Source organism: Ustilaginoidea virens, chromosome 4, assembly GCF_000687475.1.
Source record: "Ustilaginoidea virens chromosome 4, complete sequence".
NCBI lineage: Eukaryota > Fungi > Ascomycota > Sordariomycetes > Hypocreales > Clavicipitaceae > Ustilaginoidea > Ustilaginoidea virens.
Window position 1 is genome coordinate 5,139,056 of NC_057319.1, and position 24,920 is coordinate 5,163,975.

At 46.1% G+C, this 24,920-nt stretch overlaps 4 protein-coding genes across 4 annotated transcripts; 3 read left to right on the top strand and 1 right to left on the bottom strand.

The window, feature by feature from the left end:
* Window positions 1-16,878: 16,878 nt before the first annotated feature.
* UV8b_05875 (uncharacterized protein) lies at window positions 16,879-18,472 on the top strand (the record flags this gene model as incomplete). Its single annotated transcript, XM_043143372.1, has 3 exons — window positions 16,879-17,319; window positions 17,459-18,164; window positions 18,252-18,472. 3 exons carry the CDS (start codon window positions 16,879-16,881, stop codon window positions 18,470-18,472), a joined length of 1,368 nt encoding a protein of 455 aa, XP_042999305.1.
* Window positions 18,473-18,769: 297 nt separating this feature from the next.
* UV8b_05876 (uncharacterized protein) lies at window positions 18,770-19,894 on the bottom strand (the record flags this gene model as incomplete). Its single annotated transcript, XM_043143373.1, has 3 exons — window positions 18,770-18,994; window positions 19,065-19,809; window positions 19,881-19,894. The coding sequence occupies 3 exons, from the start codon at window positions 19,892-19,894 to the stop codon at window positions 18,770-18,772; spliced, it is 984 nt and encodes a 327-aa protein (XP_042999306.1).
* Window positions 19,895-20,867: 973 nt separating this feature from the next.
* On the top strand, window positions 20,868-21,604 carry UV8b_05877 (uncharacterized protein; the record flags this gene model as incomplete). Its single annotated transcript, XM_043143374.1, has 4 exons — window positions 20,868-21,083; window positions 21,150-21,158; window positions 21,245-21,313; window positions 21,545-21,604. The coding sequence occupies 4 exons, from the start codon at window positions 20,868-20,870 to the stop codon at window positions 21,602-21,604; spliced, it is 354 nt and encodes a 117-aa protein (XP_042999307.1).
* Window positions 21,605-23,785: 2,181 nt separating this feature from the next.
* Window positions 23,786-24,507, top strand: UV8b_05878 (uncharacterized protein; the record flags this gene model as incomplete). The annotated part of the gene is made up of 3 exons (XM_043143375.1): window positions 23,786-23,992; window positions 24,062-24,070; window positions 24,211-24,507. 3 exons carry the CDS (start codon window positions 23,786-23,788, stop codon window positions 24,505-24,507), a joined length of 513 nt encoding a protein of 170 aa, XP_042999308.1.
* Between the last annotated feature and the right edge of the window lie 413 nt (window positions 24,508-24,920).

A 24,920-nucleotide genomic window follows, 5' to 3' on the forward strand; every position in this document is an offset into this window, starting at 1 on the left:
AAGGGGCAATAGTAAACGTAGTAAAAGCAGCAAATGCATATAATATTAAATATAGGAAAATCCACACACTTGCCACCCATGACATCACCAATATCTCCCAAACGTAGTCAGATATTGACCGGCCTCTTTACCCACCCTTCCACACGTATTACAGCCTTATTATGGTCAATAAAGGTCTTAAGGGCTTTATTTGGCGTTCCCTTGGTTATTACATCGGCGAGGTTATTATTCCTATTGATCCAGCGAATTTTATAGATTTCCCGGCGCTCGTATGACTGTCGTAAGGCTATAATATCTATTATGAGCCTCTTCTCTTTCGTGGTGCCTAGCTTAATAAGGCATTCGTATAACGAAAAAGAATCTATATATACCACTATAGGAATCCTTAGTAGTCCTAACCTGCTGGTAATCATGTTGAGGGTCGTACCTATCGTATATACGATATCGACCCCTTGTACTATACTATACAGCTCCAAAGCGAGTACGCTATGCGTTATACGCTTACTCTTTGTAGAGCTATAAGTAATAATATTACCGGTCAGTAGGAAGGCGTTATCCGTAGGGTTATCCTCTTCTTCATTCCCTAGTATAATAATATATCTAATCTGGGAGCTTAAATCTTTATTGTTAGCAAAGGATCCGTCAATAAATATAAAGAGTTTGGCTATAGTAAAGGCTAGATTGATGTACCGCAAGCCACGATCCTGGTTATCATGCTGCTATTAAAGGCGCTTATTCAACCTCGCGATATCGTTAGGGTCAGGTTGCTAGTATTGTGCCGCGATAGATAGGTTAAAAGAGGCCTTGGGCTAGTAGATTATAGCCACGTAAGCGCTATGAGCGCGTTGTTCGATATAATTATGCTAGGCTATAGGTGCATTCTTATCGATGGTCGTAATCTTCTTACTTTAACCTTTCTGGCATAAGGTCATACTGTCACTACTGGCTGTCAATATGCATCCGTTAAATATTAGGGGCATAGTTGGCGATAGCCTCGTCTTGGGCTTGGCGTTGAAGCCTGCCTTAGTAAGCTCTAATTCCTCCCGTTAGAAGAAGGCATTATTATTAAGTCCGAGGGTATCGTCAGTCTATATACCCACGATACCGAAGCATACGGTATCGCTTGTATCGTTAGTATGGTTAGGAACGTTAGTATCGTTAGTGCGGTCAGGGACGTTAGTACGGTTATTGCCGGCAGATATCAGCAAATAGGGGTTATAGGTGGATGTGGTTATGCCTAACTTCTCGCGATAGTGCCGGAAGTATATCGCCCACCAGTGGGTGCCTGCCTTAGCTATTCCGTATAGCGGCTTAACCACTTCTATAATGGTATTATCGGGGTATTAATATACTATCTGCTTAAGTAGCTTAGCGATAATCGATCTATTAAGGGTAGTAAAAGATTGCATATAAGCCTGCGTAATATCACGTATCTAAAAGAATAGGTTGTGAGAACGTTATAGTAATAGGGCTAATGATATAAGTAACCGTTGATTAGCCCATTGGATTGTAGGGGACTAAGTCAATATCAATTGCTTCTCGTTATCACTATGGCCTTGTATTATAAGCCTAGACTTCTCGTATAGGGTGTCTATGCCTTTGCCCTTGATTTCTCGTACTATATATGAGTTAAAGAGATGTTGGGCTCTATATTTACTGATATTAAAGGTAATAAATCGGAATATATTGCAGGCTTATAACGCTTCTATCTCTATATAGTCAGACTATTCGAAAGGGGCTCTAGGGGTTATAATCTTCCCTTCCCAGCGTAATTAGCTAGTAAGCTGCAGGTCGGCTTACTCTTTTGCGGTTAGGAAAGAGACGTCAATAATGGTATTAGAAGCTATAGCGTTGACGAGAGCTTCTTCTTAGTCCTTATTGATTATAATATCGGATACTACCCTTGCTGGTAATAGTGATAGTAGCCTGGCTTAATTAGAGCCAGTGGCTGGTGGCAGATATATCACGGCTATAGGTGTTATTGCGGCTAGAGGTGCGGCTGTAGCCGGTATCCTGACTTCTATCCGGCCGGGGCGGGCCAGTCCTTTGGTATAGACGATATCTTCGGCATCATCAGCAGCGGGATCGCTATTAAGGTTATAGTTATAAGGCTTGACGACCGTTAACTAGAACTTAACGGGGCTATATAGCATTTGCACGATATAGGTCTTACCTTTAAGGCTGATTAGCCGGTACGGCCCATACTATCCACCCTTTTCTCTCTATACCCGTACGTCGGACTATAGGGGTAGTCGGTAGATAGGCTATATATCCGGGCCGTTCCGTTAGGTGAGGGCATTATGAACTTGTCGCTTAGCGAGGCATTTCCTAGCTTTATTAGTGGCCTTTTGTAACGTTAAGGCGCATTATGATACTGATAAGCTAGGAGGTGAGTTATCTATAAATCGGGGATACGCTCTAAAGACTAGTAACGTGGGTATTAGGCCGTTAGGCCTAGCAGAATTATTGACGGCTTTAATAGCTAGCTGTAGTTTCTATTCCCTTGTTAATAGGTCGCCTACTTCTTTATTAATAATAGTATAGGCTCTGCATAATGGGGCGTAATATCTCTTGATTTTGCCGATGCTATTATGGGCTTCTATGGGAATTTTATCTATATTGATAGATAGAAGCCGGGCATTATAACGGAATTCGGCAGAAGCGAAGTTAGGTCCGGCATTATAAACTATCCAGTCCGGCAGGCTAAAATAGGTATCAATCTAGCATTCCTTAAAGGCATTCTAAACATCTCGGGCCTTCTATCTTTATGGATTAAGGAACCTAACTGCCTGGAAGCTTATCGCGGCATCTATAATGTATAATACCGGCCGATTATCAATATGAAGGATATTAATGATAATTTTATAGTTGAATTGGCTGGTATCATTATCCTTAAGCGTGAATTTAAATCGGCTGGGTGCCTTTATATTTATCTGGCATTAATGACATATATAGGTGATCTTCTCGATGATATTGCGGTCAATATCATTATAACCAGCCCGCTAGAGCAATTTGGTAAGCCTATTGATGGAGGGATGCCTGAATTAACGATATAGTTGACGGATCTCTTATGATAATAGATGGAAGGCTATAGTATCCGTGGCATTAAGAGTCCACTATGGATATCCCCATTTCCTAATAATCGGGACCTTGATATCCCCTTGGATGAGTAGGTTATTAAGATTGTTAAGCTTTATGCCTATCCTATCCATATCCGTGATAGAATATAAGAAGGGGGTGCTACTATTAAGAATGTGGAAGGGGATATTGCCAAATATCGTTAGGATATTAAGTATACTAGAAGATGTGGTAGAGCCTGCTCCGAAATTCACTATATGCTTCTTATTAGTTGTCTCGATAGTCAGGGTCTTCATTAATTACATTAGGGCCTTTGCTTGATCTAGGCCTGCTATTGATAGGCTAGAGGCGCCGGTATCCAGTAGGATTCCGCGGAAGGTGTGGTCACCATAATGTTCTTCTTTTAGAAAGGCAGAATTACGTTCAGGTAAGGGCATTCGGAAGGGGTCAATCTATAGGAAGGTATATCGGCATAATTTATCCTATAGGGCTTGCAATATTTCGATAGATAAAAAAGGTGACGGTTCTATTTGCGTAGGGGCTAGGAAGTATTAAGTGGCTATAATTTGTGGTATGATAGTATTCTCTGCATCCTATTATGCATCCCCTGCCATTATGACTTCAATATCTTTAACGATATCATTAAAATCGGTATCTTCGAGGGCTTAGTCGGCAGTCCCTTTGTATTCCTATAGGAAAATACAGAATTTCTTATCATTAAGGGCGGTACGGTTGGAACGGTTCTTTAGCCATCATGCCTTTAATTCTTATTGCTCTTTATTAGTATAGTTGGATAACTAACATCCTGATTTATTATAAATAAAGCAACGTCTTTAACGGGGCCTGGCTAGAAAGGCGCGATTTTATTGTTGCCGTTGATACTGCTGCTATAGGCTAAATCGGCATTGAGGGCGTTAGTGCCGATCGTTGGATTGACTATATCTACAGTCTATAAATAGCGCCATATTATCATCAATATCGTTAGTATCGTAATATTGTTGCTATTAAAGGAAATGATGCTATTGATTTATATAGACCGACTCATAAATAGAAAGGGATCGCTATAGGTCAGCGGCGAGGCCTTCGAATATAGGGGCATATCGATATAGCGCCTGGCTATACTTAGGGGTATCCCTTACAGTATTAAGGACTTATCGGTGAAGCTCTATATCAGCTATAAAGGGGGGAAAAAGACTATAATGTAGGCATTGAAGTTCTTCTAATAGGATATTAAGGCATTCTAGCTTTAACTTATTGGGATATTTTGCGATAGTTGATTAGAGCGTTATTCTATTCCAATAGTGCAAATAGAATTGCTCCGTACTCTTATTTTTGAAATGGCTCTTGACTTTACGGATTATATCGTCAAAAGTGAGGGTATTACGAATGCATTCAATATTATTAAAGTAAAAGGTCTTAGTATCGCCGATAAGTATAATTTGGAAGGCTCTAGCTAATGTATTATCGGGTAATCCTAGTAGGCGGCATTTGCTCTTAAAAGAGATGACTTTTAGTACAATAAAGTTATCTATTTTGCCGCTATATCTATCTTCTGTGCGATAGCTGCGCAAAAGGTTAGATATCTTCTTCGATATATTATTAAACCCGGTTCGGGTATAATCTTCTTGGTGGTGTTATTATTCCGGAGGGTATTCTGGAACGGCTTGTCGGTAGCCTTGCGGTAGGCTGGCGGGATCTCTAGCTGGGTTATCCTATAACCCGGGTCGGTCCGGGTTTATCGGTATTCCTATTAAAACCGTCCGTTTATTAGCTTGAGTAGGCCGATATTAGCGGGAAGGGCTAGGTGCCGTGCCTATTTTTGGTATTATCGGATGAGGATGAGGTGTTGGGGCCTATGGGCCGCGATACTGCGATTCGTAATATCTGGTATTAGGGGCGGTATTGGCTTGGAGGGTATTATCATCGGGGTCCTCTATTAAAGGAAGCACATTATCGGGGCCTATAACTCGACCTCTATTGGGTATGCTATGACCTCGAGGGGTATTAAGATAGCCGCCTCGGCTAGCCCTGCTAGGGGTATAATCCCTAGAGCGATATATTTCATCGGGTCGGTCTTGTGGGCTATAACTATCGGCCGTTATATATTGTTGTTAATGGCGGGAGCTTTCCCCTGTTTCGAATAGCGGCCTATTGTAAATAGGCGTCTGTAAAGGACTGGCCCTAGGGCGACTGCAAATAGGCGTCAATAATATATATTAAATAGACTAAAGAGGAAAGAAAAGGATCCAAATAGGAACCTTCTTATCTAGTCTATTTATATCCCGATCATAATATATATCGGAGTCCTAATATAATCCCGTGACTCCGTCTATTACCCTTCTTAGGCTAGACGCGGGCGTAGCCCGAGTCCTAGCTATATTATAGCGCGGGCGTAGCCCGAGCCCGTAATATACCCCCCTCCTCCTCCTCGGAATTAGAAGAATAAACCATCCGAAATCATCCCCTTTATATATCGCCCCCCAATTAAGACCTCTTATAGCCCTCGAAAATAACCTCAATTAGATATATAGGATAACAATCGGGCGTATAGATATACCAATATATAACCAATATAAATATAGTATAGACTAGAGTCGGTATGCTTTAGGTAGACGTAATAGAATCTTATCGAAGCCGGTCGTAGTGCTATTAGCTGGAAGGAACTATATTATAGCTATCGTAAAGCAGAAAAATTTTATTGCTAGCCATCGGTTAGGAATCCATCTACACTAAGGCTTCTTCCTTTATCTATTTCTCTTTTGCATTTCTTCCTCTCTCTCTCTATCCTTATGCCTACCATTATTAAGGCCATTATTCCTAGTAGTAAATCTACGGCATTACTACTATTATAAGAATCGTCCCTACTAATAGAGTTACACTATCGAAAGTTCCTAGATCGTTCGTATCGGGTCTGCATAATAAATCGTCCGGTATTAATAGGTATTTAGGTCCCCCCCCCGTTTGCTATTACATTAGATTCGTCGCTATATCGTCCGGAGGACTAATAGATAGGAATACGCTTATCGCCTAAGGCCCTCCTATAACCCCATTAGGTCTATCCCTAGCGTCTACCGGAGACCTCAGAAATACTAGGCGCGGAGGAGGTTCTTAGCTAGAAATGCTATTGCGGCCGCCATAGTTTATACCCTCTTTAGGATAGTCGTGTATTTCCCCCCCTAGCTTTAAGCTTATTATTATTTCTGATGATAATAAGAATTCGGCAGAGCCCTTATCGCCTAATATAGGGGCCCTATTGTCCCCCTTATATTCTCCCGCCCTTTCTTATATAAGAGTCCTATTATCGATAGGGGCAATACTAATAAAAACTTCTTTTTCGACGGCTATTACCCCTAAGACCCTATCTAGAGTACTATTAGCTCCCTCCTTATCTGCACTTATGCCTTAGACACCTTCGCGCGTAAAGAAAACGCCGCCCTCGCTTACTACTAGATCGTTATATCGGTAGTTATAAAAAAAGCGCACTATAGGAGAGTTCCTTATCTAGGGAGATTCTAAGGGATTAAATGCCGATAATATCGAGGAGGTAGAGTATGCCTATATTGCCTACACGTAGTATACTATAGATACTAGAGAATATATCATCTGTATATAGTCCGGTCGCTCCCAGGCTTATATTCGATGCTATTAGAAATATAAGACGTATATCTAATGCGAGCGTATAATATCGATAAACCCCTAACTGCAGCGGGTAATAAAGCATATCATCCGTATAGTATAAAAGAAATAAAGTATTAAGGAGGCCGCCTATCTAAAGGTAGGAGATATCCTAGGCCGAAAAGCCTGTCTTCGCCCTAAGTTTAATATACTATATCGTCAATAGGACAAACTATAGGCTATAGCATAAGAGTATATTATAACGGCCCTTTCCGCGTATGCCCTGGCTGCTAATATTAGCGGGTCGACTCCCGCTGCGCCTATAATAACTATTATTCCCTCTGCCTTATCTACTAGGTCCTAATAGGCTGGCGGCAACTCTATAGCTCCTATTATATAACTACTCGCAGAGTAACGATAAGATATACGGATTATAGCGGAGGCGATAACTAGCTTCACACATTAGGTCACCCCTACTATACCTGCGCCCTATACTCCGCCTACTTCCCCTTAGTTAGCGTCCTCCCTATATACCAGTATAGCCTTACTTTAGGCCCTTATACCGACGACCGCGCTATAAACTAAAGCCGGTTCTATTACTACTAGCCCGGCATTATAAGTATATCCCCTTAGACCTATCACGCCCCATTATGGGTACCCAAGCCATACTATGCCTAATTAATATCCGCTAATTATGCCGCTAATGCCGCTGCTACCTTTCCTATCCTACTATCCTATAGTCCCTTCCCTTCCCCTATATGCCCCCCTATTAAATCCTATAGGGAGGCAGGAGAATGCCAATAAAGGTAAGAATAATAGGGGTAGTAGGAATTAAAAAATATAGGAGTAGGGCCAGAGTTACTAAGAAATAAAAGACGAATGCTAAAACTTACTAGATTGCTTTACTAAAAACGAAAAGGATTAATTTTTTTTTTTTTTTTTTTTTATATTATTAGACGATATTAAGGTTATAAATCTAAAATCTAATCCTAAGGTTATATAAGTCTATTATATATCTAAATATCCCCCTATTTAGCCTCGAATGCCTTTTATACCGCTATCTCTAAGAAGTTCTCTAGAGGTTCCTATATAAGTAAATTATATCCTTTCTATTTAACGAGTATATTATAATTCCGCCCCCGATCTTAGGCATTCCTTATAGCGAAAATCTCTTTTACTTTATATTCTTTATATAGCCGATTAAAGTCCTAGGGTAGTACGAATAGGGGACCGGGTTATATATCGGTTACCTCTTAACTTAATAGCAGATTAAAAGCCGCTCGTTCGATTAGATTAATATAGAAAACTAGGTGAATACCCTATAGGATATCAAGTCGAATATTAAGTAGAAATAGTATAGCTATAATTATATATTTTGCTAAGACCTAATTGAGCTTCTTATAAAGCCGGTTTATCTTAATATTATATAAAGTAAGCTATACCTAATCCCTAACTTAAAAATATTCTACCGGATAGTACGAACGGTTAATTGCATCCTACTGCCGCTACTATATAAAGGCGATGGCGGCTTAGGCTACTTCCTATCCCTCATAGAGGGTAGCTAAAAATAGGGCGGCCTGCCTTTTTAGGGTCATTAAATTTAGTATTATATCTAGAGGCGATATAACTATTAGAATATTAAATCTATTAAGGAGCCGATTAGGACTAAAACCAGTTACTAATAATATCCGGTTATTTAACGCTAGTTAGTATACCGTAAGGTATTTTAGCTAGTCATATTAGTTAAAGGAGACTATAATATATAAGATAGCCTAGACCTTTTAGTTTATCCGTTTTATACCGCTATCGGTCTAGGGGTAATATATAGTCGAAAGGAGTTATTTAGTCCCGATTAAATTATAGAGTATAATCTAAAATTATCCTACCTAATTAGATCTTTAGTCGCTAATAATTTCTTTAGGGAACCTATAGAAACGCCACTAGTACTATTAGAACCGTTCTATATAGTCTTCCGCTTTTATAGAGTGTATTACCTTAAGCTGGATATACTTCGATAGGCGATTAGTAATAACTATAAGGAATCGTAGGTCGGATATATTACGTATAGGAAGATCTATTATAAAATCGATAGAAATCTACAATTAAAATCGGTCTAGGATAGGTAATAGCTACAGTAGGCCCTAGCGTAATTATCGGCTCTTATATGCCCCGCAGTATCGGCAATTCTGGATATATCTTACTACCGCTAAAGATATATTATCGAAGTGGTAGTCTTAATATAATAATTAGAATATAGTATTCTTCCCTAGATGGCCTATAGTAGGTGATTTATAGTATCGCTATATAACTATAGTAGTTAGGGGTTTAAAAGAAGGGAGCTATATCCGCCCCCGGTAGAGAAGCGCGCTATAGGCATTTAGGGTATAATCTGCAATCTATTCCTTTATTAAAGCCTCGGTCGGAAAGCATCTCTCGCCTTTTACTACTACCACCTAGTATACCCTATACATTTCATCCTCAGCTATAGTATGATCCTAAAGTGCCTAAAGGTAGGAGTCGGCGAAAATGCATAAGCTATTAGGTAAGCTAAATCCTAAAGGTATAATTATAGGAACCGGTTCGGTAATTAAGTCTAGGTAGAGTATTAAGATCGATAGTAGTTTTAAGATCTAGCTAATCCTTAGTATTATATTGCTGGCTTCTTATTCCCGTCGAGATAATGCGTTAGGGCATTAAGCCTACGACCCTAGCCTATACCAGAGATAGAAATTAAAGAGTGCTAGTATTTCAGCCTATCTAGCCTGCCGTTTTAATATCTTATAGGGTTAAATAAAATACTCTAGATTCTTATAGTCCATAAGAATAATAAATAGGGAGGCTACTAATCGGAGTTCAGCTAACCACGCCTTAAAACAAAAGATAATAATAAAAAGCTCCTTATTATGAATTATATAGTTCTATTCGGCATCCGTTAGGCATACGGAATAGTATGCAATAGGGTAAAAGACTTTATCCTCCCTAATTTAAAAAAGGCAGCTACTAAAAGCAATACTAAAGCTATCTGCTTTAAGAATCGTCTCTTTATTAGGGTCTTATTAAGCGAGAACTAGATATAAGATAAAGCAATACTTAAGCGCTTAGAATGCCTCCTTTTCTTTATCTAACTATCGGAAGGGAACCCTTTTCTTTATTAACTTAACTAAAGGTTCAGCAAATCGGAAGAAATTAGGGATAAAATCGCAGTAAAAATTTATAAAGCTAAAGAAGCTTTAGACCCCCTTTAGTTTCGTAAGGGCTTCCTAATTCTAAATAGCCTTAATCTTTTCGGGGTCTAGGCAGATCTCTTTTCCTACCGTTATAATATAACCTAAATACTAAACCTCTATTATAGCAAAATCATACTTCTCTAAATCTAGGTTAAGACCAGCGTTTTAAAGTCGTTAGAGTATATCCTTAATGCGTCCTATATAGTCCTCCCTTAATCCTAAAGTATAAATAAGGATATTATTAAGGTATACAGTCATAAAATCCCTAAGTGTATTTCCTAAGGCCCTATTAATATATCGTTAGAATATTACAGGGGCTTTAGTAAGGCTAAAAGGTATAATAAGCCACTTAAAGAGGCCGAATCACATACAGAATATAGTAAGGTATTTATCGCCTTCTGCAATATAGATTTTATAGAATGCCGTATATATATCGACTTTAGTAAACCACTTTACTTAGGATAAAGATCGTAAGGTCTCCTTAATAAGCAAAAAGGGGTATTAGTCTTAGGCTATAACCTTATTTAGGGCTTAGTAATTTATGTAAAAATGCTACCCTTTATTCCCCTTCCTCGCTAGGAGGACTAGAGCTGCTGCCGATAAGGAACTCGCCTAAATTTATCCCTTATCTATAAAGTTAATTACCTATTTCCGAACCTTAAGAAGCTGGTCCTATAGCATATTATATAATAGGCCCTAAGGTAGGTCTAATATACTTTTATCTAAGGCCTTCTTAAGCCGAATATAATAGTTTAATATACCTTAGTATAGAGGAAGGCTGGAGGCCTTTTCCTTATTAAATAGGTCGCTAAATTCCTATAACTCTAGGGGTAGTCCCTATAGCTTCTATAGAGATAGTATAGGGTCCTAATATAGCAGAAGTATAATACAGAGAATATATATTATCTCTTGCAGGCTTATAGTAATAAAAGAGGTCGATTAGTCTTTAGAATGCTTCGCCCGCCGGAGTATACTATAAAAGACTAAACCGAGAATATTAACCGCAGTAGGGCTAGACTATTATACTATTAATTCCTAGACGATAAGATTGCCTGCCGCTTTGATCTATATTTAATATCGTTTTACTTATAATATAATATTGCGGTATTCCATCCAAAGGAGACCTAAAATAATATTATAGGTAAGGCCTAGGATTATATAAAGTATAACTATAGAAGGCTAGCCATTAATATTAATATCCATACGAACGATATATATAATAAAGGAAGTCGCTTCCTTATATTCCCCTAAATGGCTCTAAATCTCTACTGCTATTCCGATTTTCTTATATTATAGCAGGCGGATAGGTTAAAGACCTAACCGTTATACTATTTTTTCGCTTATAGCGCTATAGTAATTATAACCCGAGTCGATTAAGGTATTAATAAAAGTATAAGATTTATATAATATCGGTACTAAAAAGGGGTACCTATCTATACATTCTATAATCTCTTTTATCTTTTTTATATAAGGTCCTTTTTGTAATCGATTAGGGTTCTAAGCGTATGCTTTAAGCCCTTTCGCAAGATTAGGCTTAAAGGCTAGTCTTTTCCTTAAGAGTCATCGCTACTATTATCCTTAGCGGCCTAGGAGTCTACTATAGCTACCTTAATTATTCCTAGTCTACAGGCCCTTTATAAATGGTATTTCTATATATAGTAAGTAGAAGTACTATAATAAAGATAAAGGTCCTTCTCCTATCGCTCGTTAAAGACCTCCTATAAGACCCATTTGGCTATATATTACTTACTCTTTAAAGTAAGCTAGTTAATACCTATTATCCGTATATCACCCTCTGCGTTTTAGTTATTATTTTATTAATCGCGAGGAGGACTAAGGTGGCGCCTGGTAGTTAGGCTAATCTTAAGGTTAATAGCAATTTGACGATAGCAGTCGACTACTATATAGTAGTTATTATAGGAGACCCTAAGTCCGATAATCTTATTGGCTATCTTAGTATTTAATGCGGAATAGAGGTATTCGAGTTTTACTTCCTTAGGCTAGCTAATTCCTCCTATAAGCGTTAATTTTTCCTTAAATCGGATAAAAAAAGCAGCAAAAGGTTCTTTAGGGCCTTAGTATAAAGAGTGCTTAAGTTTAGTAATCGCGCGGTCCTATCGATATAAGTCCTTAAAAAGATATTAGAGGTATTTAAAGAACTTTACTATATTATAATTATAGGCCTCGCTATTCTTAAAAAAGGCTGCGACTTATAATTAGACTATAGAAAATAGGTTTTAGAAGATAAATATCTACTATATCTTTTCGTCCCTAATAAAGTCCTTATCGACCTTAAGCTTATATTGTATAAAGGTTCGCTAGGCGGTAAATATTATCTTTTTGCCGTTAAAGGGGTCCCCTATTGGGATCGGCTTATACTTAGGTTGGGTATAAGCTATATCGAGAGTAGTAGGGGGGATAGGTCCGCCCTATTATATTACCGGGACCGGTTGGTATTCCGGTTGGGGTTTGCTCGCCTACTCTGCGAGATAAGCTTATAAAGAGTTTATCTGCGATTGAATCTATTGCATGCCTTTAGAAAGTTGCTGCATTTGGGTGTATGTATTACATCGGGGGTATTGCTGCCCCGTGCCGTCTGCCCCCATCTCATTAGGCGCGCTTATTTCGATATCGTATAACGCTTGCATCATTGGTTCTATAATACGGAGTTATAATAGCAAGGCTGAGAGAGTCTATTTAAATATAAAGGACTAATCCTAGGGCGACTGCAAATAGGCGTTAATAATATATATTAAATAGACTAAAGAGGAAAGAAAAGGATCTAAATAGGAACCTTCTTATCTAGTCTATTTATATCCCGATTATGATACGTATCGGAGTCCTAGTATAGTCCCATGACTCCGTCTGTTGCCCTTCTTAGGCTAGACGCGGGCGCAGCCCGAGTCCTAGCCATATTGTGGCGCGGGCGTAGCCCGAGCCCGTGACAGCGTCTTCCCTTTTGGTTATTAGGACCGGCCCTTATCTTCTTCTTCTTTAATAGGGGCAGGCGTAGGGGCATAATACTTCTTCGATGTAGAGGGGGGGACGATAGGTTGTTGTAACTGTAATCGTGCTATTAGTATTGCGAATTCCCTTGGCGTTAATAGGGCTTATGAGAGCCGTAACGCGAGCCTTAGTGAGGGTATTCGCATAACTATTGTGGGGGCTTGTGATGATGATAATGATAGGGGCCTTATGCGTATGTATGAGGGTGTATTTTAAAGCCTTTATATCTCTTGCTTGGTATTACCGATGGGTAGTAAGGCTTCCCTGGTAGGGTTAAGCCAGGATAGGAATATGCTGCGAGTAAATTGCCGGGTTACTTCCTCTTGAGGCTATTATGGATTCTATTATTGTTGAAGGCATTTAAGTAGGGTTGGTGTTGTTAGGGAACCCGATACTCTAATATATACGCCGCATTCCCGTAATATTGAGCGGAATTGCCGTAAAACCTGAGCGTTAATACGGCGGAATAGGGCTTCATTCCACTCGCTATAATCCTCGCGGAATTATTCCCAGAGATCATCATCTAGGTGGGTGTTTTCCTCATAGGTATCTATAAGGAATGCGATACGGTTATATAGCTGTACATTCGTAGTATTATTAGGGTCGACGGGCTCTATAGCGTTGGTCTAATTATCGTTAAAGAGTAAAGCAAACCGTTATATCCTCTTAGGTAGCTCTTGTGGTTATTGTGATATTGATGATGATGAGGCTATTATATTGAGATGAGGGTTTAAAGAAGGGGGGGGGGGGATGTATTGCAAGGAGTGTAGGATTTACTCTTGCAAGGAGTATAAGATTCGAAAGGGCTTTTACCTGTAGTAGTAGGGTAAAAGAAAGAAAGGGGTAGAATAGGAAGAGGTCACAAATCGTTCTTCCTAGATACTGAAGGTATTTTTAAAGATCGTGATAGTTAGCGTATCTTATTCTTCTTCGTGATAGACGAGGGGAAGGAGAGGTTATAAATCGTTCTCCCTCTGGTTAGCACAGCTAAGAAAGCTTAACTGCCTCTTCGAAATTAGTATCTTGCTGATCTGTAATGCACCGTTCTTTGCGGGATGTAATTATCCTGTGAGTGGTAGTTATCACCACTGATCAGTGTTGATATAAACTCGGGGTACCTAGTTATACGTAGGGTCGCGCGCGTGGTATTATGTACCGTGAGGTCACTAAGTAAAGGATTTATTGACTTTACTAATGACTGACTAACTAAGAGGAAAGAAAGGAAGCAAAAGAGTAATTACACGATGTGGCCTTTTTGTGCGTATGCTATTGTCACGTGCATCGGCGCAGTCGGGCCGGGCTGCCCGCATGCCCTACCGGGCTCAGGGGTAAAGGGGCAAAAGTGGCCACATCGTGCGCAACGGGTGTGCGCGGCACATCCGTCGCAATATGCCCAATTGTGCCCAATTGGGCACCTTGCGACAGCGATTCCGACAGAAAGAATAGATATTGTGAATACTTTATCTTCCTTTTCTTTCTCTATTAATCTATCTTCTTCCTTATTGTTATTATCGTTGTTTTTGCCTTTGCCTTTGCCTTTATATTTATCTTAAAAGGCTTTAAATATATTTTATACCTTTTTGGATTCTTTTTTCATCTTTTTATATACAGCTTCCTGGCTTTTTTTGCTGATCCTGTCTTTTAAATAATTTAGAGCTATCGATAGAGTCAATATCTAATAATTCTTATAATAAGGCCCCTTTACTATATAAGGCTTGCTATAGTATTTATAGGTCTTTTTCTCTACCGAAAATAAAGCCGAAGTATCGCTAGAAGCGGCTTATAACAAAGGTTTGGTATCGTCAGTTATAAATGCTATATAACTACTACTAACCTTCCCCTTTTCTTCCAGCTCCTATTTCTACTAAATATATTTAACGGTCGTTAGAAAATCGAGATATTTATTCTATTTTTATGCTTTTACTATTCGATTAAGGATTTTTTCTTTAAAGGCAGGATACTTTTAACGAAGAGCTTCTGCTAGCTATTTAGTAGGTGTATTCCTATTAATAAGGATCGAGTCTATTCGCACTAATCGCTTATATAATATAAAGATTTCGTTAAACTATTCCTCTATATTATATCTTCTAAGGTTATATTGTATAGCCTGCTTGAATTTTTCTTTAAGGTATTCCTAGATAATAAACTAAATTAGTTGTATATATTCTATTAGGCGTTGAATTTTTCCTCGAATGTTCTAATCGCCTGCCACTAATATCTTATAGCTAGGGCTTAGCGTTAATTCAAACCACGCTATATATACTCGAAGATTTCGACTAAATATCGTATAACGGTCGTTCTGAAAGTTGTACTAAATATTAGCTTATTTCATCTATTCTGCAGTACTAATACCACTAGGGCGTTATATCGGCTTAAAGTGGTGGTTTTCTTCAATATTCTCGACTTACTGCGGCTGGATTGTTCTTATTCTCACCGTTAGTGCTGCCGATAATACCCTAGCTGCCGATATAGCTCTAGTATTTACAGAAGGGGCACGATCTGCAGCTTCTGTTGATGAATCTGCTGTTGCTGTAGATGTTGGTGTTAATGCTGATGCTTGCGTAGAATAGATAGGTTCATCTAATTCCTATGCCGGCAGAAGGGGCATATTCAGCATTTCTAAGCCCTTAGGATCAACGAATATCTAAATATCATTATCTAAAGCACGCTTTTGAATGTAATTATACTAGATATCTTAATTATATCGGGATATCAGCTTGACTACTGGTTTAGAGCTATCATCAGTAATAGTACCTATTTTCGCTGATAATGATGTTTAAGGCACGAATTGGTCTGACGAAAATGGCGGTTAAGTTGTCGATTTATTAGATTAAAGGAAATATCGCGACTTTCCGTAATAGCCTCCTTTTTGATTGATGAGGCTATACGAGTATATCAGCAATAAGGCTTTTAACGGATTCAATAGGGAACCCGGAGCTTGCTCAAATAGGATCCGGAAAATAGTGGCTTTTACAGCAAAATAAAGATAACAGTTGATCTTAAGGCTGGGCCATAAGGTAAGGGATAAAAATGAGGTTTTTTGTTGTGATATTTACGCAATTGCTATTATGTCAGAATGCACAGGGAAAATGCGATAATGCTTGATTGAAGGAACCAAGTCCTCTCTAAGAGACTTGTGTTCCCAGCTATTTATAGTGGGATAGGGGGTACCCCTAAGGGCTTACTGATCCAGGGAGAACTCGGCACATCCACCCTCGGACATGACCGATATCCACATTACAGACAGCCAATTTCCCTCCGACAGTTGACCCCTAGCGCCTTGGTCTAGCTGGAGGCAAAGGTGGGGCGGGGCATTGCTGCATCATGTGACGCCAGGTTATCGAGTTGGACCCGACTTTTTTTTTTTTTTTTTTGCGGTATGTACCACTGGCGGCGACTTGAATCAGAATCAAATTGTAGTGGTCTGAGCTGTTCACGCTGACAATCGCCATAAAGAGAGCTCTCGGTCAGGGTCAGGCCCCAGATATACCGGCGAGCTGCAAACCTGCTCACGTACTGTGCTTCCACTATTGCATCCTCAAGGCGGGATCAATCGCGAGCAACCGGCGTTCCTGCCTCGACTTGCGTGCGACTCTTGATTTGCGCTGCTTCTCAATCGCTGGCTGGGTGGTTTTCTGTCGCCCTTTGGCTTCGCAGGCCCATTCGGCAGTCGGAAGGCAAAACACGTCTCGCACGCGTTTTCGTCTGCGGATCGGGCTTGGTGAGTGCGAAGCGCAAACGAAACGCGGTGGATATCGGGCCCTTGACGGAATGAAGGCCACGGGCACGCGCGCAAGTCTGTGAGAGTAGAGCCGACAAGACAAGACGAGACGAGACAAGATCGCCAAGGGGCAGGATGGGCCGGCGGTGTCCATGTCTGCTGCCTCGAGAGAATTGAGAATTCTGGACACGCCAAGCTGAAGCGACAGCAGGGATCCAGACAGCCAGCCACATGCCTCTGCTTCAGTCTTGGGGCCTGGCACCTGCCAGAAATGCCATTCGCAAACTGTTCCGCCGGCCGTCGGCAGCTGTCAACGGCAGCAACACCTCGACATGCTCCACCACCACACAGTCAAGACCAAACATGGACGGCTCGACAACTCCAGCCCAAACAACGCACCATCCAGTCACCACGGAGGAGAACCGAGATCATCTCCCCATGCCAGTCGCCGTCGACCCATACTCCGCCGCCTTGGCGGACAAGGAGAACCGGCTCCCAGAGGGACATGAGCTGGATGGATTGATTGCTTCTTTCAAGAAGCTGGGCCTGGAGGTGCCAGGCATACCGGCAGTTGGGGACCCGGTGGTTCACCAACAGAATGTCGAGGAGGATCCGGCAGTTCTGGCAGAGCGGGCCCATCATTTGCGATTTATTGGCGAGGCACTTGACATGGTAAAAAAAAAAAAAAAAAAAAAAAAAAAAAAACATCTGTTGCCCTCTTTCCAAGTCGCCGGCCCGCAGGGGTGGTTGCTTGGGGAGGGGGGGAAGGACGGGGAAGTGCTTTTTGCTCTAACTGGCGATTTGTCTTTAGGCCCGGCTAGCCTTGCGAACAAACGAAACTCCAGTGGGTTGCGTGCTTGTGCACAAAGGCACCATCATTGCCAAGGGAATGAACGCGACAAACGTCACTCGGAACGGCACAAGACATGCCGAGTTCATGGCCATCTCGGCCCTCTTGTCGTACCCGCCGAAGCATGGCCCGCGGACGACGTCTCTGAAGCCGAAGCTGCGGCCCAAACCTGCCGACGACGCGTCGGACGCCGCTTCGGTTGACTCGAAATCCCCCGACGAGGGCAACGAAGACGGCAAAAAGGGCCACCTCTACCCTTACGGCCAAAAGTTCCATCCGGATGCCAGGGTCAGCCGGGAAATCATCAGAGAGTGCATCCTCTACGTGACGGTGGAGCCGTGCGTCATGTGCGCCTCGTTGCTGCGACAGCTCGGCATCAAAAAGGTGTACTTTGGAGCAGTCAATGACAAGTTTGGCGGCACCGGGGGTGTCTTCAGCATCCATGCCAACTCGCTGCCCGTCAGTGACGACGGCCAGACGGCAAGCGCTCATCCGACCCCGCGGCCGTCGCAGCTCCCAGATGGCAGCGGGACCTTGGGCACGTCGTATCCGCCCGGAGGGGGCGATGGCGGCAACGTCGAGGACGGCTACGAGATTGAGGGCGGGTGGGGGCGCGACGAAGCCGTCGGGCTGTTGCGCCGTTTCTACGTGCAAGAAAATGGCCGAGGTGTGTCTACGCATCATGAGAGTTTCCCGTGCGCCCGCCGGCGTGAGCCTTGGGGAAATGGCCAAGTGTACTGACCGCGGCTGATAGCTCCCGTGCCGAGAAAGAAGGAAGGCAGAGCAGCACGCTTGGCTGCCATGATGGAAACCGACGATGGCTCATCGGGTGCGCAAATGGGGGACGGCGAGCAGGAAGGGACAGATACACCGGGAGAGGCCGAAAGGCAGAGCGTGTGCTCGATTGCAGGTGAAGCTGTGGGCAACGCATCAGCGGCCAAGGAAGAAGCGCAGGTGGATGAAGAATCGGCGTAAATAGTTTGCAAGAGTTGTGGCGTTTATTCTTCCCTTGTACTGTGGGGGTCCAGGACTCCGGATTAGACTTGGCAGAGCAGACAATACGGGGATACCAAGGGATCCCTGGGACAGAAGGGCACCCACCGGTTTATAACAGAAAAAACATGCGACATGAAAGACGTTTGCGCACGTTCATGCCATTTGCAGCAAACTTGGGATTCCGCAATAGATGCATGCAGGTAGAAAACGGCAAGGCAAGTTCGTCACGGTTCCTTTGTTTCGGCACATGCATGCTCGCTCCTGCACCCACCGCTGCTACGTCTTTGTAAAGGGCACATCCCTCCGGTACTGCCATCGGCTCGAGTCCGAATACACCAGCCTGTAGCCCAAGACACTCTCGACCAGGTGCAGCACAATGGGCACGGACAGGACGGGAGGCGCGCCGCCGTACTGGGCCGCCGGGAGCTGCAGCGTCAAGACGTCGTGCAGGGGGCCGAGGCCGAACGGGCTCTGGGAGAGGGTCACGTCCACCATGGGGGGCTGTTTTGTTTTCGTGCCGTCAGCCAAGCGAGCGTACGTGGTTAAGGGGGGGGCAGGGCGCGCGCCTCACCCTGTCGGTGCGTCGGCCGTTGGTGCGGCACCACTTCTTGAGGTAGGACTCGAGGAAGCTGAGCGACGGGCTGTGGCTGCACTGGAGGACGGTGGGGGGGCCGTGGGCGATGTGGAGGAAGTAGGGGGGGCGGAGGAGCAGCTCGTCCGGGCGGGGGAGGGCATGCGTGTCGGGGAGAGACTCGCCCGCCGGGGGAGGCGGGAAGGCGACCGAGGAGGCGGCGGAAGCGGTCGTGTCGGAGGCGGAGCCGTCGTCCAAGCACGCATGGCCGGCTGCGCTGAGGGCCGGCTTGGGGCCCTTGCTAAACGCCAGCAAGATCTGGGCGCTTAGTTGGGGAATCGCCGCGTTGAGATGGTGCGGCAACGCGCCTTTTGGCAGGAGGAGCACGAACGCGCCCTTCTGCCAGTGCCAGTGCGTGCTGATGGAGGGGGAGGAGGAGACGTCGACGAGCAGCTCGAGGAAGTCGGGCTTGATGCCCTCGAGGAGCGACTTGCGCAGCATGCCGACGTCACGGTCGAGAGCGTCCCGCAGGGCGCTTGCCCAGACGCAGACGCAGTCGGCCACGTGGTCGACGAGTCGGGACAGGTCGTGGGCGTGATCGGGGTGGAGGGCGGTGGTGCAGAGGACGTCCCAGTCGGGGTGGCAGAGCACCCGGCGGCCGAGAGGGGCCAAGGCCGCCGTCAGGACCTCGTGCGGCGCTTCGAGCTCCCATTGACGGGCCATGGCGTCGCGGATGGTGGGCGGTCTCTGGGGTGAGCCTGGTTCGGTTGGTGTTGTTGCTGGGGGGGGGGGGGGGGGGGGGCAGGGTGGACTTACAGGGCCGTTGACATTGTGGGAGGATGAGAGGCAGATGCAGACGCAGGCGTTGGGCAGGCTGGCGGCATCTGGGGCTTTGGAGCTTGGAGCTTTGGATGTGGACGTGCTCTCGCGGTGCACCGGGGCCTCGGCTTGCTGCTGCGGGAAGAACGAGGGAAAAGACGAAACGAAACGAAACGAGACGAGACAGATGCCACTCGGGCATTTCAGCCGCGTGGGCTTGCTGAGTGGGGGCGGGGCGTGGACTGGCCAATTACAGCCGATCCCTTGGAAGGTGCTAAGGTGCAGCTTTTGTAATCTGGCCAGGGTATAAGCCAATAGAAAGCCCCATAAGAAAGGGAACATCAGAAGAGTAAGAAATAGTATGACGACACAAGTACCGACAATTTCTAGACCAGGACCACCTTGACCTTACAGCGTGTGGCGCACTCGGGACTCGAGCTGGATCAATGCTGTGGCCTCCTGACTCTTCCGCCTCGCGATACAGAGGACTTGCGAAATAAGTGAGGATAACAGTTGAACGCCGATTTTGAGCCACTGCGCCAGATTGGCGTATATTCTTGGCAATTATTCCTTTTACAAGGCAGGCAAGCGGTCCCTGCTAGCCCGATACATCGTGAACGGGGTTTGTGGTGTTCTGGGACGCTCCCAGATAACATTGTGTTGCCGATTCTTGCTAATTCTGACAAGGCGCCATCATCTATGACGCGTGCGCCAATTCTGTGCGCCAAGCCCACTTTCTTGGGGATCACGGCATTGTTTTGGTGAGCGCTTAGCCATCCCGTCTTGTTTCGTCTTGCTTGGTCGACTCTTGCTGGGCGCGCGTCAGTCTGCCCGGTCAAAGGCGTACGTACGCACGCTCGCCACGTTTACATAAACCCAGCCGGGGGGGACTCGGCCGACCATGGCCTTGCTTTCGCACCCGTACATTTTCCCCTCCGCCCTTCACCGTCGCACTTCCCTTCTCTTGCTCGTTCGCGTGCCAAGATGAAGTTTTCGATCGTCGTCCCAGCGGCCTTTGCGGCTGTCGCTCAAGCCGCCCCCCGCCCCCCCGGCGACCCCGACACCTCGGTGGCTTACCGCGGCTGCGAGGGGCCTCCGAACGGATTTCGGCCAGAAGACTGCCTCTTCTTTTGCAAGACCAACGTCATCAGGGTCAGGTGCGGTTGCAGAATGAGCATGGGAGTGTACAAGTGCGACGTGGTGAGTCACGGCGTGACGGCGCTGTCGGTTGTGGTGAAGACGCTGACCCGTCGGGTGCGGAACTAGGGCACTGGGGTGAGTTGCGGCCACGGCCAAGAATTCTCCTCGGCCTCCTCGACGGAAGCGCCTCGGCGGAGAAATGACATGCTAAGCTGCGCCAGGAAAAGCTGAAAAAGTGCTGGGATGAGTCCGAGAAATACTGCATGGATCTCATCATGCCTTCTGCCAGGGTACGTCTGAACCGTTCGTTTCGCCGCGAGTTGGTCGCTGGCCGCTGGCTGCTGACGATGGCGGCAGCACAAAGCTTGATTCTTGAAACGTTTTGCCGCTGGCGGTTTGGCGTCGCCACGATGGCTGCCCGCGGTGAACTAAATCTGCTGAGCCTTGTGGCCGGCCCGCTGCCGCGGACGAGGCGCATGAAGCCTTGTAGATCATGGCCATGGGGACTATTTTCTCCATAGCAACTGGATGCTTTTGGTAACTATTGGTATGAAAGCAAGGATGCCTACGCAACCGCGTAGGAGCTGCACGTAGGTTCGAGGGAACCGAAGATGTCTTGATAAACTAGTATATACATGATGCAAAAGAAGCTTTGGCTTGTGGGTGCGTCAGGTGTGGTGGAGCGTACATATGTAGTATTCCAGCCAATCAGAGCCCCTCTACGACAGGCGCGCGCAGTACCTAGGTCGAGCTGCCACGTGGGAACCCCCCCGCAGCCCCAGCCCTGCTCCAGGGTATGTTGCGTTGCGCCCTTTTGCGCCCTCATTGGCTCGCACATATTCTGCACTTAGGGTATGGGTGCCCACATCCCTGCCCAGATCGGAGCTTTGAAGATCAAGAAAATCAAGATCGAGGCCCTGGTCGATTCGCATCCCCAACATCTTTTCCCACCCCGCAAACACCACCTATCCGGATTCCATACCCCCCGCCGCACAAATGGCGACATGCCAAGGATGTCTACGTCTACAACGACCGACCCGCTAGTTCGTCCCAGCGGCAACCTACGCAGCCGAATCCTGACAAACATCGAGTCTGCATCGCCCGATGCCGCTCGTGACGCATGTCGATGCCCAGCACGAATTACAGTCAAAATCCACGGCTCGTCTGGGCCACGGTGCTGCGGAATTGGGTCCCGATGGTTGTGACTGTGACTGCAGTCGGCGCGGCCACAGGGCATCGTGAGTGCTGCGTTCCCAAGGACTGTCGGCCTTGACTGTCGGCCTTTGCTTTTCTTCCGTCCTGCTTCCTTTCCTCATCCTTCACCCCTTGCAGTCCTGGTTTTATTTGATTTCTATTGTCTAATGTAAGCGGCCCAGGAATCAAATCCGAAGGATGTGCCCCCGTCCAGGGAGAGAGGAAGAGTGCCGCTGCCGCTTGGCAACCAACCCAACCCGAAGCTGAACCATGCAGTCAGCGTCGTCTCGGACAAGCCTAGCCACGGCGGGCTAGCGACGAACAAACGGTTTCAATACGTTCAAAGTGGGCGATCTGAGAGGCCAGAATGGGAACGCGGCCCAGGGGTTGAAGTCGACGATGTGGCCTCAGCGCCTTTGGTGTGGAGGGGCCGCATGCCAAGTGAGCTGCTGATGGGTTGAGCTACAGTAACATGAACCGTTCTGGGAACCGGACCTGCAGGGGCACAACCCGCACAGGCCCCCCCGCCCCCTGTCCTAGCCCACAGGCGTGAAACAGTCTGGCTGCAAAATCCGCTAATTTATAGCGCAGCGCGACCTGGGACACTCGCAATTGATCCCAGGCCAGGCTGACAGCTGACGGGGGTCTCAAGGCCAGGCAGGCATACCGTGTGGTTCCTTGGTCATAGGTCTGCTCGATTGCCTACGTGGCTTTTATTATTGACCACGCAGCCATCATCCTCCGGCGGCAGCACCGCAACGCATGCAGCGGTCCCGTGTGGCGCGAACGTGTGGCGCATCGTTACTTCTGCAGGATTCGGAGCCAGAGCTCCCTTAGTGCTGCGCTAACATGTCCTGGTCGCAGTGCATGAAGGCCTATTACTGCTTCACTTACTAATGAGCTGCACGCATCCAACAGCGGCAAAGGGAGAAGATAGAATTGGCCCATTGAAATAACTCGGTGCAAGAGCCAGCAAAGGAGAGTCGCCTGGAGCCAACTGCAGTCGAGGCTTGCGCAACCCGCGCGCCCAAGCCTGGATAATAGGCCTCGATGTTGGGAAAACCACCCGTGCAAGACACGCCGTCGTTCGGCATCGGCATCGGCATCGGCATCGGCTTCCGCATCCGCCAGCAGCCACGTGGCCGCACGGCCGTCCAGATGGCCCCATGGCCCCCCCATGGCCCCATGGCTCTGGAACCCCCTGTGGCTTGACACGGCCCCGCCGGCCTCGCCGACGCGCTCCGCCCAGAGCACCGGGACAAAGGCGCCTGGCCGGATGCGCACCAGGAGGCCGTGCTCGTCTCGTCGGGTCGCCTGCTCGTCCCACCGTATCAGCATCGAATCGACTTGGTCGAAAAGAACCCCCGCACCCGCACGTTGCAGCATACGTATGCAGTCCGCGCCGGCATCAAGACATAAACCCCCCCCTTGCGCCGGCCGAGAAAGATGCCTTGCCCCTCACCAACCCGTTCGCTGCTGGCTCATTTGCACCGCACGTCCTGCCCTTGCTCTCGTTCTTCGCTCGTCCTTCCACTCATTCATCCCTTCCCTTCCCTTCCTTATCCAAAATGAAGTTTTCGACCGTCTTCGTGGCTGCCTTTGCGGCTGTTTCTCAGGCCTTGCCCACCGAGCCTGATGTCGACGAAGATTCTTTTGCGCTCATTGAAGAGAGGGGCACCACCACCACAAACTGGCTCGACTGCTCTGGATACCCAAACAAGGATGACTGTCTATTGGCGAAGTGCATGAAGCTCAACCGCGACCATTCTTGTGACGTGAGTCTCGATCGTCTTCACCGTGATTATAGTCAAGAGTATATGCTGACCTTTTTTCTGCGGTTACAGAGTCCCAATGTGAGTGCTCCCATCGCCGAGACTTCAGTCCCGGCCCGTCTTCTTCCCCCCCCTTTCCCCCTCCTTGCTTCGGTTTTTTCCGTCCCTCTTTCGGACCACGGCGGCCCCGGGAATGCACACTACTAATCACTTTCCCCTAGGCCAATCCCAAGATTTGCCTTGAAGATGTTAAAGGATGGTGTCAAGACCACCTCGAGAAGGAGAAACTCGCGCAGCAGCAACGCCAAAAGGAGGACGACGACGACGATGAGGACAACGACGGGAAGCAGAGCAACGACGCCGCGAAGAAGAACAGCGCCGCGAAGCAGAACAGCGCCGCGAAGAACAGCGGCTTGAAGAACAGCGGCGTGAAGAAGAACGGCGTGAAGAAGAACGGCGGCGCCAATTCGCACCGCGTCGTCAAGAAAAAAACCGCGAAGCTGAACCGCGTCCAGTAAAGAGCTCCTCGCTTCCGCCCCATGGGCCCTCGATGCTGTACGTCTGGAAACACATTCTCCCCGTATGCCGCTGCTGGTGTGCTGACGATTGCGCCAGGACGCGGCACAGCACGCCGCCTGGGGTCTCCCGTAGGCCGGCCAGTCAAACCACGGCGTCATCTAGGCCAGGACAGGCTTCGGGTGGTGCGGCACCCTACCGGCGGCGCTCCGCCTAGCGCGCACTCTTTCCCCCCCTTTTTTTGTTGCCGTTGTACGAGTGTCTTGTTCTTGCTCAGTAAATTTGGGGGCGCGAGCCGTGTACAGTCGCTCGTGCGCACATTTCTCCTTTCTTACACTCTCTCTTCTGTGGCGCGAGCGCCGCTCTTTTCTGTTCTTTTTTTTTTTTTTTTTTTTTTTTTTTTATATAGAGAAAG